General features: G+C 36.7%; 1 protein-coding gene across 1 annotated transcript in view; it reads right to left on the bottom strand.

Moving 5' to 3' along the window:
- Nucleotides 1-7,233: 7,233 nt before the first annotated feature.
- The window catches only part of LOC149772990 (uncharacterized), a 220,275-nt gene continuing 210,442 nt past the window's right edge, over nucleotides 7,234-17,066 (bottom strand). Inside the window, exon 5 of the mRNA XM_089946958.1 lies at nucleotides 7,234-7,848. Coding sequence (XP_089803084.1) covers nucleotides 7,831-7,848 — 18 coding nt within the window. The 3' untranslated portion in view covers nucleotides 7,234-7,830. The remainder of the gene's footprint in view (nucleotides 7,849-17,066) is intronic.

Below are 17,066 nucleotides of genomic sequence, written 5' to 3'. Positions count from 1 at the left end.
AGGTGAATATTTATTCATTAATTCAGTTACAATCGTTCGCTAGAAATAGATAGTTTGGAACATTCAAAAATATTCGGACATTAATAGCTGAACTGGATTATTGTGAGTTTATTGAAAGGACAGTTGAATATCTACCATAGACTTCAAGGACTGGATTATTGTTAGTTTATTGAAAGGACAGTTGAATATTTACCATAGACTTCAAGGACTGGATTACTGTGAGTTTATTGAAAGGACAGTTGAATATCTACTATAGACTTCAAGGACTGGATTATTGTGAGTTTATTGAAAGGACAGTTGAATATTTACCATAGACTTCAAGGACTGGATTATTGTGAGTTTATTGAAAGGACAGTTGAATATCTACCATAGACTTCAAGGACTGGATTACTGTGAGTTTATTGAAAGGACAGTTGAATATCTACCATAGACTTCAAGGACTGGATTATTGTGAGTTTATTGAAAGGACAGTTGAATATCTACCATAGACATCAAGGAATATTTTTTTTTAATTATTTTACCGTGAATTTACTTAAATGACTGTTTGGATTATTTTGGATTTTACCATGAATTCTCTTAAAAACATTTGGATTTAAAACCAGTTACTTCTTCTGTACTGTTGACACGTTAGTACATCATTGTTATCATTCGGAATACATTTGGGAACGTATTTGGATTACTTTGTATCTATTAGAATTGGTAGAACATTTTAGGAAATAGTTAGTAATACCATAGTGTAGATTATTTTTAATTTTTTCGCTTTGAATTTAGGGAAATAAAATAATATTTTGAATCGTACACAATTTGTTGGATGTCACTCTTGCTTGTTACGTAGTTTAAGCCCCTAGGTTGTAATACGTTATTCTGTGAAAACAACACATCTTATTTCTTACGCCACAGTGGGAAGGAAGGATGATCACTGTCATATGCGTATGTATGTATGTATGTATGTATGTATGTATGTATGTATGTACGTACGTACGTACGTACGTACGTATGTACGTACGTACGTACGCATGCATGCACGTACGTACGTACGTACGTACGTACGTACGTACGTACGTATGTATGTATGTATGTATGTATGTATGTATGTATGTATGTATGCCATGTATGTATGTATGCGTGCGCGCTTATGTTTATATGTACACCGGATTGTACATCTAAAGGTTGATTCGGGTTGGTATCCACATGTTGTGATTAGAGTGGGAGTGGCAATGGAAAGAAAGTGCTAAACAACAAAAAATCTGTCATGAATGTTAGTGAAACATACACAAAAAGATCCATTTAGTTATTCGCAGCATCACAAAGTATTAAACTGCTTTGAATGGAATAAACATTTTACCTTATGTAGATTTTCCCAAGAGCTTGTTTCTTGGGATGGAGATGGAGGTAGACTTAGTTTCTCGCTCCTGAGAAAACATTTTTGGTCTGAGAGATGCTCCTTGGACATAAGCACTAAAGCATACAGCTTACATAAAAGCTGACTTATTATTTTAAACATGTTACCTATTATTTGCCTTAATCTTCATTCATAGGCCTTTTCCTTCGAAACTTACAATGGCTAATTTCAGCCGGCACTATATAGCCAGTGCCGTGCTGATGTGCATTTTAACGTTATACCTACTTACTTATCTGGATGAAAAACAGGATTGTAAGTAAGGTCTGCTTCATACGTTGATATTGCCAGCTTATATCAGTCATTGATGAATATGTCAACTAGTTTATTTCTATATGTGAATTTAAACAGCTACTCTTCTACATATGAATTTACAGGTGAATTTAAAGAGCGACTATTCTGGAGGTGAATTGAAAGAGCGACTATTCTACAGGTGAATTTAAAAAGCGACTATTCTACAGGTGAATTTAAACAGCGACTATTCTGCAGCTGAATTTAAACAGCGACTATTCTACAGGTGAATTTAAACAGCGACTATTCTGCAGCTGAATTTAAACAGCGACTATTCAACAGGTGAATTTAAACAACCTCCAATAGTGCAAAATACCACTTGCTGCTTTATGTCTTGGTAATTGAGTTTTTATGATTCCATTTGCGACTTTTTTATGGTACCATTTGCTATTGGCATTCGTGGTAGACGCTTCTTTTTATGATATCACTGGGACTTGCATTCTCGATAGACTGTGAGCTGTCTTTACTGGTCAGATATTTACAACTCCCTTGATGCAAGTGACAGTTATTTATATAAGCCTTAATGCAACAATTTGTACAGTATACGGACTGAATAGCTTTAACTACGACAAGAGGAACCCTTGACGCCAACACAGTTTTATGGTGAATGTTTTAAATCTTTTCTTATCTAATGTATTAAATGGATTAGAAAATAACATGGAAATTCTCCAGGGAGGAAGAGTTAAGAAACGCAATATGGAAGGTCTCGTATTGTGTAGAAAGACTAAATTCAAATGGATATGATAATTCGGTTTAAACTTATTTGTGGTTTTACTTACGTACTCAAGAAACGATAGAGAATAATTTTGTACTTCTGAGTTGTTGCACACGCACAGACATGCAAACACACACACACACATGCACACAGAGAAATACCGGTGATAACTCCACAACGTGGACAAACACACACACACGGAGAAACAGCAATAAAAATGCACACATTGTACCTGAGATTCTATACTGAATCAACGAAGTATCTGTTTCGATTATTTTGAAGGGTTTAACTTCCCAAATTATTTAGTACCTGTGATAAACCTAAAATATGGACACACACATACACACCCAAATTATTTAGTACCTGTGATAAGCCCAAAATATGGACACACACATACACACACGTAATCAATATTGGGGTCAGATGTCGATTATTTTGAAGGGTTTAACTTCCCAAATTATTTATTACCTGTGATAAACCTAAAATATGGACACACACATACACACCCAAATTATTTAGTACCTGTGATAAACCCAAAATATAGACACACACATACACACCCAAATTATTTAGTACCTGTGATAAACCCAAAATATGGACACGCACATACACACCCAAATTATTTAGTACCTGTGATAAACCCAAAATATAGACACACACACATACACACCCAAATTATTTAGTACCTGTGATAAACCCAAAATATGGACACGCACATATATACACGTGATCAATATTGGGTCAGATGTAATACCAAATAAAACACCAATTCAAGTGAACAAAAATAATTCGAAAGGTTAATGCCAGCAATGATTTTCCATGATAACACATTATTTATACATATATAAATTCATCGATATTTATTTAATGTATAGCAGTGTGTATTTATCTTGTACTATCTACCAATAATCTGATAGTTATTCAAACGAAATCTATATACAATATTACTCATACTATATGATTCTTTAAAATTAAAGTTTATTTTCAAAATTGATACCACAAACAATGCACAAGATGGGTGATGTAGAGGGACCTTAATAAATTAGGTCATGATTTAAGACCAATTGCAGTCTTTCTAGATTAGCAGCATGTTCAAGTATATATTTATCCATCCTCTAAATGAACCCTAACCGTACACTAAATTATTGTAATGTGGAAAATAAATACTACCTGCGTAACCTTTCGGTCTCTGTAAGAGCTAATTGTTAACCATATCCAGTATTCTCAAGATTGTCCATGTACTAAGTGGAGTTATGCTCACGTCACATTCATAACATTTCAATTCTCTAGGTTTGATCCATACCAAGCTCGGGGAGGCTGGGTTGGGGATGGTTCTAAAATATGGGCTCAAGTCATATTCAGAAAGACCACAACCTCGGACGTGTATGATGCAGACCGTCGACCTTGTTCGATTACACTGATGAAATGGGATTGAAAACAAGCTGAACATTTCCTAAAGTGTATGATCAATAATGCAAATAGAAGTAAGAAAGCTTAATCTAAGTCTGGTTGAACGAGAGCAGTTGAATTTCTTCAATACGTACAACGCTTTCTCTCAGGAGAAGGTCCATTTCTAGATCCTGTTTGGGCTTTTTACTCCATTAAAGGCGTTATAAACCAGTTAGAAAATATTATTGAAAAAACTTGAATATCCACTTCACCTATTTAGAAGACTGGAGGATGCTGTAATCGGTAGAATTTATTGCCAGTGTTAGTGGACCATCTCCAAGCGCAGAGAAGCTTCATCCCACAGCAATGGAATGTATTATCTAATGGTGGCTCGATCGCATGACATATGGTATTGCTTATCTGTAATATTGTATTACATGTATATGAATTTTGCTGTGGAAGGATAAATATCCTCCTCAGGAAGCAAAGAAAGTGAAACGTCATTTCCGGCAATTACTAAGCTGTGGGGCTTGGGTGTCGTAGCTCATTGTCGAAATGGACAATTTTAGATGTATCTTCTTGTCCAAGAGGAGAGACAGAGAGAGAGAGAGAGAGAGAGAGAGAGGTGAAAAACAAAAATTAGTTCAGGTTAATCAACAATTACCTGCTAATCTTTACAAATGTTGTATATTTTGTACTTAACGTTGACAATACACATATCCATGTTATGACAATACACATATACATACGTACGACAATACACATATCCATACATACGACAATACTAATCACGATAACTCTGGTCTAAAAAAAATTAAAAGCTCTCTGCTTCAAAGATAAAATGTGCTATTTAGCATGGTTTTTGATGTGATGAATTCAAATATGACAATTTAAACAACTGACTTGCTACTGTTTCCAAGACATTTAAGTTTTTAGATTTTACAAGGAAGTAAGAATCTGAGTTTACGCTGCATTAAAAATCGATTTAATCTTTGATCAGTGCATGCGCGAAATTTTAAGACAGTAATTTACTGAAATCAAGGCACATGTTTAAAAGTAACTAATATCTACATTAGATAATTAATGGTGTAGAAACCGTTCTTTGAGTTTCAACTCAGGAAAAGGGTTTAAATAATTCGCTGCCAAACGCAATAAAATATAAAGGGAATGATTTAGAAAATTCACAAAGGTCTTGGCGATGTACTCACACTTGATGATCCCTATCGATTTATTTACAAATTTAATGCCGCATTCTATGGCCATGTATAAAACAATAAAAAAATACACAAGTCATGTCAAAAAGATCCATATTTTTGAATAGCTATATTAAAACAAGGCATAAGAATATTATTCACTTGACCAGAGAAGTCAATGACAGTTCATAGCAAACGCAGTTTATGTACCCCAATCACAAATGTATACCTGCAATTTTCATATCCGAAGGTCATTTTTGACATCATGTGATGCTCACAGTGGAAGCCCTGTTCCTGGGTGATAATTCTGCAAACCATTGTGTGCTAAACAGGCTGATACAACTGAAAATAGTTGTCATCCAAGCCGTTTTTTTTATAGATATTCTACTGGCCCTGAACCCACGTGTTTGTGGCAATGGGAGGCTAGCTCTTCTTCCTACATATATCTTTAATTAGTAAACACTAATAGCTTAAAAAGTCACACGATAGCCTTAAGTTAAGAATTGTTTATAGGAGCCAATTTACGAAACTATATCCTGCCAACAAAGGTGTTGGTGATCATATTCAGTCTAGATGACCCCTGTCGACTACAAAGGTGTTAGTGATCATATTCAGTCTAGATAGCCCCTGTCGACTATGTACAAAGGTGTTAGTGATCATACTCAGTCTAGATGACCCATGTGGACTACAAGACAAGTAAGACTACTTTCATAGTTTTTATATCTGATATGGGGGCTAATCGCCTCTACCTGTAAATTATATGCGCATTTCGTTTTCAAGAATCTGTTTCGAGGGTGAAGATAGCACAAAGAAGTCAGAAGAAGAAATATAATGTTAAACACCAGGTATAAGTCTGATATATAAGAGCTATTTAAACAGTTCTGACTATTTGTGGGCTGTAGAAAGTAACAAGAAACAGTACGCCAGTGCATCCCCCTCAAAGTACTCCCCATGGATCTCTACACACTTTCTCAGGTTCATTATCCAGTTATTAAATGTCATTTTGTATTCACTGTTTTTTTTTTGTGTTGTTCATACACTTGAAAAAGGCACTTCTAACAGCATGGCTGCTTTCAAAATCTTCTTCCCCTCAGCTAATCTTTGATAACACGACTCGGGCACAACTCTCTTGGATCATGCTGTGCTCTTCCAGGAAGTCTGTCTTTGCGGTTGATTTATGTGACGCTGCGTTGTCATGGAATAGATGGATACCTCGTGTGCCGGTTTTATTAAAGCTCCGCAGCATTTGGCAACACTTTTCTCGGCTTAAAAATATCAAATAATACTAACAGCGTTAGACACATATACCTAGATGGCTAGGCATCTAATTGCAGCAGGTTTGTTAGACACCTGTGAAGACGTTCTTAGTGTAAATAACAACTACAATGCTCCATCCTTTTTATAATTAATCCTGATAGTAATAATCAAACAATCTCAGTCAGCAATGATTGACTTATGTTTTTACATACTGGCATGAACATTTTACTGACAAGTGATTTTATTGGCCCATAATTTAATAAAAACGTACAAAGTCAGAGTTACTACACAGATCCAAGAAAGAAAAATGACCAGCAGTTTCACGAATGCTCTCCGAGTGTCTGCCTGCGAAAAAGGGGATAAAGAGTATGTATGTATGTATGTATGTATGTATGTATGTATGTAAAGTTGTTATATATACCTCTTAAAGTATACTGTCAAAAGTACCTCTATTGTTATATTTGTTTTCCACCTGCACGTACACAGTAGTTGTTCTACATATATTAGTTGTTCTACACATATTAGTGGTTGAGACAATATTCTTTATTGTGATCTGTGTTATCGGAGTTTAGCCATCAGCATTCCATTGGCTACCAGTGTTCCATCGTGTGTATTTAAATCGTTCTAAACTGTTTTAAAATTACAAGAAATCTAAGGCGTGAATAAATAAAGATTGACAGTAACTCGCACTTTATGTGAAGTCTTTTGTAGTCAGATTTTGGTAAATTGGTTTGTAAAAGTAATTATCTTTAAATAAAATTTATAACCTGCATACAATTTTTTTCTGAACATCTTTAACGAAGAGAAATATTTCTATCCGAATTATTGGGTCTCTATGGTCTTAAAATAAGTTTTTATAAAGAGAGTGAAAAGCAATAAGCTTTGTAAAATTCAACAAATAATTTATTTCCATAGACAACGAAGTAAAACTGCAAAAAGGACTTAAGTGTTTCAAATTAAATCCCAAATAATCCTAGAATTACTAACACAAGTCATAATGAATAAAACCCTGAATAAACTTTAGTGGCATTCCAGATAATATCCAACGCTGAAGGTGATGATGTGCCTGCAGTGGCCTGTAGAATTTCTTGTGAAATATTGTACCAATAACCTGAATTGTAATGATGTGCAAATCGGCTACAAAGGTGATAGCGATCATACTCAGTCTAGATGACCCCTGTCGACTACAAAAGTGTTAGCGATCATACTCAGTCTAGATGATCCTGCCGACTACAAAGGTGTTAGCGATCATACTCAGTCTAGATGACCCTGTCGACTACAAAGGTGTTAGCGATCATACTCAGTCTAGATGACCCCTGTCGACTACAAAAGTGTTAGCGATCATACTCAGTCTAGATGAGCCCTGTCGACTACAAAGGTGTTAGCGATCATACTCAGTCTAGATGACCCTGTCGACTACAAAGGTGTTAGCGATCATACTCAGTCTAGATGATCCCTGTCGACTATAAAGGTGTTAGCGATCATACTCAGTCTAGATGATCCCTGTCGACTATAAAGGTGTTAGCGATCATACTCAGTCTAGATGATCCCTGTCGACTGTAAAGGTGTTAGCGATCATACTCAGTCTAGATGATCCCTGTCGACTACAAGAAAAGTAAAACTACTTTCATAGTTTTGAAACCTCATACGGCAGCTAAAATCCTCTACCTGTAAATTATATGACTATTTTTGAATAGCATTTTATACCCATGTACACATTTTAATTATATAATGTCATGACTATGGATGGTTATTACAATTTATAGTCATGAATAAAAACTAGACATAACTTAGACACCATCCTGTACCAAGACTTACAATATATATATATATATATATATATATATATATATATATATATATATATATATATATATATATATATATATATATATATATATATATTAATTTAAGCCATACACAATATAGAGATCAGGCTGTAAATTAGGAACATGTTCGGTTCTAACCTAAAATAGTAATTATCATTACCATGCAGCTAATTACTGACATACATGTCCTTATTATTATATATTTTACGTAAACAAGATTCTTCCCAAAATATTAAGACTCTCTAAAGAGCACTAGACTGTGATAGAACAAACGTTGTTATAAATACTAAATAATGCATAGCAAACGTAGAAATGAACATTGAGCACCAAAGTGGCAGCTATTGCACAGGGCATAGAAACTATAATAACATGGTTCATGGTTTTAAAGATGTTTGAGAGTAAAATACACATGTCGTGAGATACACAATGTTTTATAAGTTTCGTATAGTACACATGTGGTGAGATACATAATGTTGTATAAGGTTCGTATAGTACACATGTAGTTCTTGTTGTTGTAGGGTTTAACGCTATTTTTCAGCACACGATAGGCTATACATGGCGGCCAGTATTAATGGTGGAGGAAGAACTCGGGGAAAACCCTGGAAAGAACCACCGACCCACGAGAAGCTACTGGCAAGCTTTCTCACATACCCACATTAGCCGAATCCGAGATTCGAACCCACGCAGACAGAGGTGAGATGGCAGTGATCCGTAACGAAGAGCGCTTTAGACCACTCGGCCACTCGGGGCCCCTAAACATGTAGTGAGATACATAATGTTTTATATGGTTCGTATAGTGCACATGTAGGATGACAATGTGGTGGTATATACATAATGTTTTATAAGCTTCGTATAGTACACATGTTGTGAAATACAAGATCTTTATAAAATTTTCGTATGCTGCTTTATTTGAAGATGGTGAATTTTGAGACGACAATGTAATAAATGTCTGCGATTAGATGGAGTTAGTCCCAGAAAATATAAATAGATTGGGAGTTTCTAAAGGTATGCTAGTCTCGTATATAGATATTGAATACCCCTACGAGACCGGAATCAATACCCCTACGAGACCGGAATCAATACCCCTACGATACTGGAATCAATACCCCTACGAGACCGGAATAAATACCCCTACGAGACCGGAATCAATACCCCTACGAGACCGGAATCAATACCCCTACGAGACCGGAATCAGTATCCCTACGAGACCGGAATAAATACCCCTACGAGACCAAAATCAATACCCCTACGAGACCGGAATCAATTCCCCTACGAGACCGGAATCAATACCCCTACGAGACTGAAATCATCTCAGACAATCTAGATTATGTTATTGAAAAATCTATCGCAGGGTAATTTTTTATCATGAAATTCGTTAAGTAATTTTGTTGCATATATAGAACATGCAAAAGTTGTAGAAATCTTCCACCTTAAGTCATTAAATACGTTCTGCTTTCTGTTGTTTGCAATTTTAAATATTGTTTTGTCTAAAGATTTATTGCTTACATCCTGGTGCGATTTTAATCAAGTCTTTATTGAATACCAGTAGACTTGAATTAAAATGAATGACGTGTCATGAAACAACAATCAGAGGAGAACTGTGATTGTAACCATATGGATTTGATAAACATCTTCATTGATCAAAATTTGTGCCAGAGAATGGAAAAGCTAACTAATAATCGTGTAGCTAAACGTACAAAAACTTATATGCATATATTTAAGTGCTGTGTTGAGAGATTTTCAATTACATGAAACTGCCTGGATAATAGTTTACAAGTTTTGTACAAGAACTCCATGAACTCTGAAGGAATACAAAATTATGTCGAAACCTTTTTATCAAGTGAAGTCATTTTGACAGGAATCTCTTGCAAATTGATGTGTACATTGTCGCCAACCTGAAGCACATATTTATCCCAAACTTGTAGAAAAAGATAATATCCCGTGGAATTAAGGCCAAACAAGGGGATATGAATGTTGTCACTGGTATTGAGGACGGAGAGATAACAAAATTGTCAAGAAATTCTAAAGGTTCTTTCAGTTTGCAACTACAAATTAACTGCGATAAGTCGCTGTTATGATTCTTTCATTGAGAAGGATATTTCCGTGATGTACCACGTCTTGATTGGAACATTCAGTTATTGTGTATAATAGCCATTACTTGTTTCGCTCGACAAGTGCGATTCCACTATTAGAGCTGACAAACAATTTCCTTGCATAATTTAATAGTAATGAAAACCACAAGTCAATTTCCTTGCATAATTTGATAGTAATGAAAACCACAAGTCAATTTCCCATTTGCTTAAGTAACATGAATTATTGTTACAGACACGGCGTTGCATACTAAGTGGTGCCATGCCGTCGGATGACAGTGTTGTGATGGGAGGACAGTGCTATGATAGGATGACAATGATGTGTACAATGTGGTTGACAAGTTATTGTAGGATGACAATATGGTGGTATGACAATGTTGCGATAGGATGACAATGTTGTTGACAATATGTAGGGTGACAATGTTGTGGTAGGATGACAATGTTGTGGACAATATGGTAGGATATCAAAGTTGTAGTAGGATAACAATGTTTTGATATGATGACAATGTTGTGATAGGAAGACAATGTTGTGATAGGATGGCAATGCTGTGATAGGATGACAATGTTGTGGTAGGATGACAATGTTTTGATATGATGACAATGTTGTGATAGGATGACAATGTTATGATAGGGTGGGAATGTTGTGATAGGATGACAATGTTGTGGTAGGATGGCAATGTTGTGATAGGATGACAATGTTGTGGTAGGATGGCAATGTTGTGATAGGATGACAATGTTGTGACAGAATGGAAATGTTGTGGACAATATGGTAGGATAACAAAGTTGTGGTAGGATGACAATGTTTTGATATGATGATAATGTTGTGATAGGATAACAATGTTGTGTGACAATGTTGTGGTAGGATGGCAATGGTGTGATAGGATGGCAATGTTGTGTGACAATGTTTTGATGGGATGACAATGGTGTGGTAGGATGGCAATGTTGTGATAGGATGGCAATGCTGTGGTAGGATGACAAAGTTTTGGTAGGATGACAATGTTTTGATATGAAGACAATGTTGTGATAGGATGGCAATGTTGTGGACGATATGGTAGGATGACAAGTTGTGGTAGGATGACAATGTTTTGATATGATGACAATGTTGTGATAGGATGGCAATGTTGTAGACAATGTGGTTGACAAGTTATCGTAGGATGAGAATGTGGTGGTATGACAATGTTGTGAGAGGATGACAATGTTGTGGACAATATGGCATGATGACAAAGTTGTGGTAGGATGACAATGTTGTGATAGGATGACAATGTTCTGGAGAACAATGTGGTAGGAAAATCGCGCTTTTATCGTCCAGTCCATAATAATTCAATGTATTTTAATCAAGCTTTTGCTTTGTGACGTTGCTTCATCGGGTGCAAATAATTGGTGGGTAGGTAGGTTGGTACGTAGATAGTATGCATGGATAGATAAATGTATGGATGGAAGGTTGGATAGATAAGTAAAATGAGCACATTTAAAATAAATAAATTTGTGTTTTTCTTGAGTTACATTGCGCATGTATAACTCAGGAAATGGAAATCAACTGATCTTGTCCCTGACATAATTTAACTTGTATCAAAAGAAAATAATTGTACAATTCAGTATTTGTATAAAGACGACGATTTTAAAACAATAAAAATCCGTTTTTAAGCATGAACGGCTTCGGGATTATCGTAGCATGAAGCCGTCTGCATTATTGCTAAACATTTTGACTATTTTCTTTTTATTAGAGTAGATTCCTGCTTGGGGTGGGGTTGGGGGCTAACCACAGGTCTACTTGAATTTTGGAGATAACAGTGTATTTATAACCTTCGTAACAAAATGAGACTTGTTGGTGTTTTCTAAGAATAAACGTATCTAAATTTCTCTCACCTACAGATTAATAATCTGTTCACTTTCGCTTTTGAAATCTGCTTTTTTTTTCCCCAGGAATTCGATTCAAACTTGTCAACTATAATTCTGAAAGGACCAGATTCCTAACCACGTTTTCTGGTATTCAAACGAATATTCCGTATCCTATTGCAACTTGAATACACAAAATTGTATTTTATTGTGTCCTATTTCTTCACCTTTCTAGCTCTAAAAAAAATAAAGTAATGATGATGTAATTGCTACATTAGACCAATTTTCCGTTAGATAAAGGTATCTATCTCGACATCTGTTTCGTTTTAACTTTTGACACTAATAGTGGCTATCTTTTTACTAATGCGTGCATTCAACTCAACCAAATTCATTTAAATTGCAAATAAAAATCTTTTTGGCAAAATTCACTACTTAGAAGTAATGCACAGAGACGAGCATCTGACTAGTTTGAAAGATCGAGGCAGATGTTACAATTACACTCTTCAAACTACCTTCGTTTATGCTTCCTGCACGAAGTACTTGACACCAAGCATGCTTAACATTGCGAAGTGTATAGCCACATTAGGAAAAGATGTCGTGGCGTCATTATCTACCATCCGGGTTTGTGCCAGAGGTGCATGCATTCTACAGCATTAACAACACTGCTAATCTTTGCAATCGCCTGTCTTTCTAGTGGAACAATTCACATCTGTGCTCAAAGTAGGCAGTCCATTCCATGCCCAAGTAGCTTAATGAGGAGAAAATTAACTCCCATCAGCATTGGGGGTAGGGTGCTGGAAGGGGGTGTAGAGGGAGTTAATGTACCATGTTTTCTACTAACTCTGATAGTGTGGAATCTAAATTTTCTGCCTATAAATGAAATGCATCTTTGCCCCAAATATAATTTTCCCTTCTAAATAATATAAAATTATCCTAATTGTTTTAGATATTGCTAATAATAATAATAATAATAATAATAATACCATCGACTTAGAACAGCGCCTAATCTTTAGAAGCTCTAAGCGAATAACAATATTAGATACCACCTAAAAACATACAACGACAAGATTACAAAATCACAAACACCAAGAATTTACAAAACAAAAATATGGTGGCAATAATATTAAGGAAGTAAACACTATTAAGTCTTTAAGTCTGTTCTTGAAGTCGAAATAGGTGAGTTTTAAGAGCACTCTTGAATGAGATCACAGTGTCCTTGTGTCAAACAGGTGGAGGAGGAATGTTGCTAAGTACCGGCAGCCATGGTAAAGGAGTAGAACGTAGTGTTCCAGAGATTATGGGCATTGTTGTGCTGAACTGAACGTCAATTACCTTGGTAAGGTACGATCAAGCCAAGACAGTAGTGCAGTACTCGGCTGTCGAATAACAGAAGGCCAGTGATGATGTCTTAAGTGTCTGAGCACTAGCGCCCCAGATCGAGCCAGCAAGTTTTCGGAGTAGGTTGTTTCGAGTGCTAAGTTTTGCTGCAGTTTGCTTCAGGTAGTTGTAGAATGTCAGTGACCTGACCTGTCCAGAGTCACACCAAGGTATGTTGGTGTAGTGTCGTGCTTTATGTGCTGCCAGTTGAGGATGAAAAGCAAACTGTTCGCATTTGCACTGTTAAAGTGAAAGACGCTGGAGTCTTTTTGCTTGGCTGCAGGGGCCATTTCTTGAAGAAGTCCGTCATCTCATCCACGTCCTTGTTCAGTACCCCCTCAAGCTCAGTAAACGAGCGACTTTGGGTCCCGAGAAAAATATCGTCTACATAAATGAACTTACGCGACTGTGTTTCAGGCACGTCACTGATACACAAACATTGAACAGACCTGACGAAAGAACAGACCGTCAGTAGTCCATTAGTCTGACGTTTCCACTAGCTCCGGCTCTCTTGGATTGCACTCTGAATCGAATGTCGCGAAGGAACAGTTCCATAGTCTCAACTATCCGGCGCGGCAATAAATTTCAAACAACAGCATTGCATATCAGACCGTGTCATATGGCGCTGTTAGATCAAGGACAAAACTTCTAGTTTTAAGGTTCCTCTGAAAACCGTTTTCAACAAACGTACCTAGGGCAAGGACCTGATCGTAAGTGCTGCGACGATGCCTGGAGTCTGCCTGCTCAACAGTTATGGTGTTTCCAAGTTCGGAACGATTCTTTGGAGAATCAGGCGCTCCAGTACCTTGAAACAGACTCTGGGATCGCCATAACCTTCCGTAACAACCTGTGTGTATAAAGCGGCGAGCCATACCTTTGCCTTCGGACCAAGATGCTTCAGAAACTCAGGTAGGATAGTGTCATATCCTGCTGCTTTGCCTGACTTGATCTTGCACAGCACCTTCTCAAGCTCTATTGTTGTAAATGCCTCCGGAGTATTTTGATCTAGTTCATCTGACTTCCGACAGCAGTATTGTCCCCACTCATCGGTGCTGTTTCTCGAGGGGTGCTTTTGCCACTTGTAGTATGTGGCTAGCAGCTGCATTCGGTTTGACAACAGGGTGGACATGAAATGAAGGTTGCTGAGCTGAGAGTTGCCAAGTCGGCGAATCAAGTTTCAGCAGATCCGGCTAGAGGGCATGAAGTTGAGTGCCCCTGTAGTTTCATGTAATAAATTCCTTTACTATGGCTGCCGGTACTCAGCAACATTCCTCTTCCACAATGGGTAATTCGTTCTACGTATCTGGGCCCTGTTACGCAAAAGAACGTTTTCAGTATGACTTAGTTTCAACAGGAGCGTAAATTTCTAGTTGGGGAGTACAGATGGCTGACAAAGTTCCCCGGTGGACTGCAGGCTCTGCACCTTGCTGATGATGACGCTGTTAGATGGCTGATCATGCACTGCACACGATAAATAAATAATGTTACTAAGATCAATGGGCAATTCATTGTATGACTTCGTTTTAACAGTAAGAGCAATGAGAACACGAGTGTCGGAAGAGGTGCGTAAGTTTCTAGATGGGGTGTACACTAGGGTAAGGTCATATATGTACATTGGACTGGAGCCAGTCAACGAAACGTAGCATAGTGAACAGATACTAAGGAACACACAAACGTTTTTTTAGTGGCATCCACCGAAAGGAAATTGCGAATGGGGCTGATGAGTCTCGGCTCCAGATATGTAGCCTTGCAGATGTTCATTATATGTTGGTGTAATGAGTGCTTCCTAATATTTTTGACTAGTTTGGTCTTAGATCATGCCGTTGAGATCAATGAAGAAAGAAGAGAATCATTTCCTTCGTATTATCATAGTTCAACAGTTAGAAACTTGTTAAGTCGTGGAAAACTTAAAGATTTGTAACGATAAGAAAATTATTTATTTGTATCTAGTATTCTAATAAGCACATTAGAAGTAGTTATTTAAGAGAACCCAATACATCGTTAAAAATTTAGTGCAGTATGTCGCAGAATAGACACCGAGTGGGTTTTTGGACTAAATGGACAAGACAAACACAATGTGAGAAAGATGGAAATTTATGAATGAATTAATAAAGATAAATATATGATGTAAAACTACAATGAATCTCTCACGCTCTCAACATACGATTTACTCAAATAAATCACTCTACACAACATTCATACATCGAAAATAAACCAAACATATTAAATCAAAATGAAGTACAGATCCAAGAAACCTCATGGACTGCACATACGCCTCAAACAGTATTTTACACAATAAGAGATTCACATAATCTCGAATATGTATTCTATTAAGATTCAAAATAATCTTAAGAACACAACTAAGATTCAAAATAATCTTATGAACATAATGAAGATTCAAAATAATCTTATGGATATAACGAAGATTCAAAATAATCTTATGGATATAAAAAATGCAATGGAACAACAATTGATCCAAACGTATGCTTCTAGACCCCTTGTACAGTCGCACGATTCCTTTGGTTGGTCCACACTCTTATCGACCGCTCGCACCCTTTATGAATCCACCACGAGTACAGTCATACGTTACACGTACAGACAGCATACAACACTTTTTCTAATTTGCTACGTCTACGTCCGTGGCACAGACATACGTACATACATACATACGTATCGACAGCACGTAACATTAAATGTTCTGGAAACTCCAGATAGCTCTAAGCAACTTTAGACGGCTTCGGACAGCTTCAGACCGCTCTAGTCATATTCACAGACACATTGACAATCACACTTCATAGACACAATCACAGCGACAGTCACAATCAGCTACAATAACAGTCAGCTACAATAACAGTCAGAATCAGCTTCAAACACAGTCAGCTACAAACACAGTCAGCCCTATGGCTGGAGAACAATGGAGAGTGTATACTCCTTGACGTGATCCAAAAACGACCAGTTTGGTTTCTAGAAATTGGTCTTACTTAAATCCATAGGAGAGTGAGTACAAGTCAGGGTAGAATACCCGTGCATATCATGTTAGTCATGATACCTGTCACAAGTAATCTCTGTGGCTAGGTACATGTTAATACAGTCGCTTACCGGGAAAAACACATTCACCCTAGATAACGTTGTACGCATGTACAACGAGAAATAGTCGAATAGTTTTAAGACAAAACCAAGTTATTTCTTTGCCTGATTCTGTGACACTGTATTGAAAAGCGCGCGCGCGTGTGTGTGTGTTTGTGTGTGCGTGAATAGGGTGAGGATTCATCACAAGATTTCAATTCATCTGAACTGACGCGAACGTGTTCACTGCCAAGTTCAAATGCAAAAAAGTAGTATCCTCTACCTGATTACTTTTATTAACAGGAATAGCATGACCTAAAATTGTGTCCATCTGCCAAATCGATTTCGCCATATATTCTTTACCCAATCAACACTCTTTGCAACCTTCGCAAGGTCTCACCATAGATGTCGTTACTGTGCCCTACATAACATCAATTAATAAAAGACTGGACGCAGTAGTCATCAAGTTCAGAAAAGAAAATGTCCCGAGGTAAGTTTGGGAAATGTTATGAATGTCGAAATTTCACAAATACTTTGGATAATTAAATAAATCATTTATAAACAAAAACAATAAACAAATATTTGGAACTGAAAGTAAATTAGTTAAAACAAATATCATAAACT

Source organism: Sinohyriopsis cumingii, unplaced genomic scaffold (assembly GCF_028554795.1).
Source record: "Sinohyriopsis cumingii isolate HCF-2022 unplaced genomic scaffold, ASM2855479v2 utg000938l, whole genome shotgun sequence".
Taxonomy (NCBI): Eukaryota; Metazoa; Mollusca; class Bivalvia; order Unionida; family Unionidae; genus Sinohyriopsis; species Sinohyriopsis cumingii.
The sequence above is the reverse complement of the archived record's forward strand: the minus strand, read 5'-3'. Positions and strand labels throughout refer to the sequence as shown.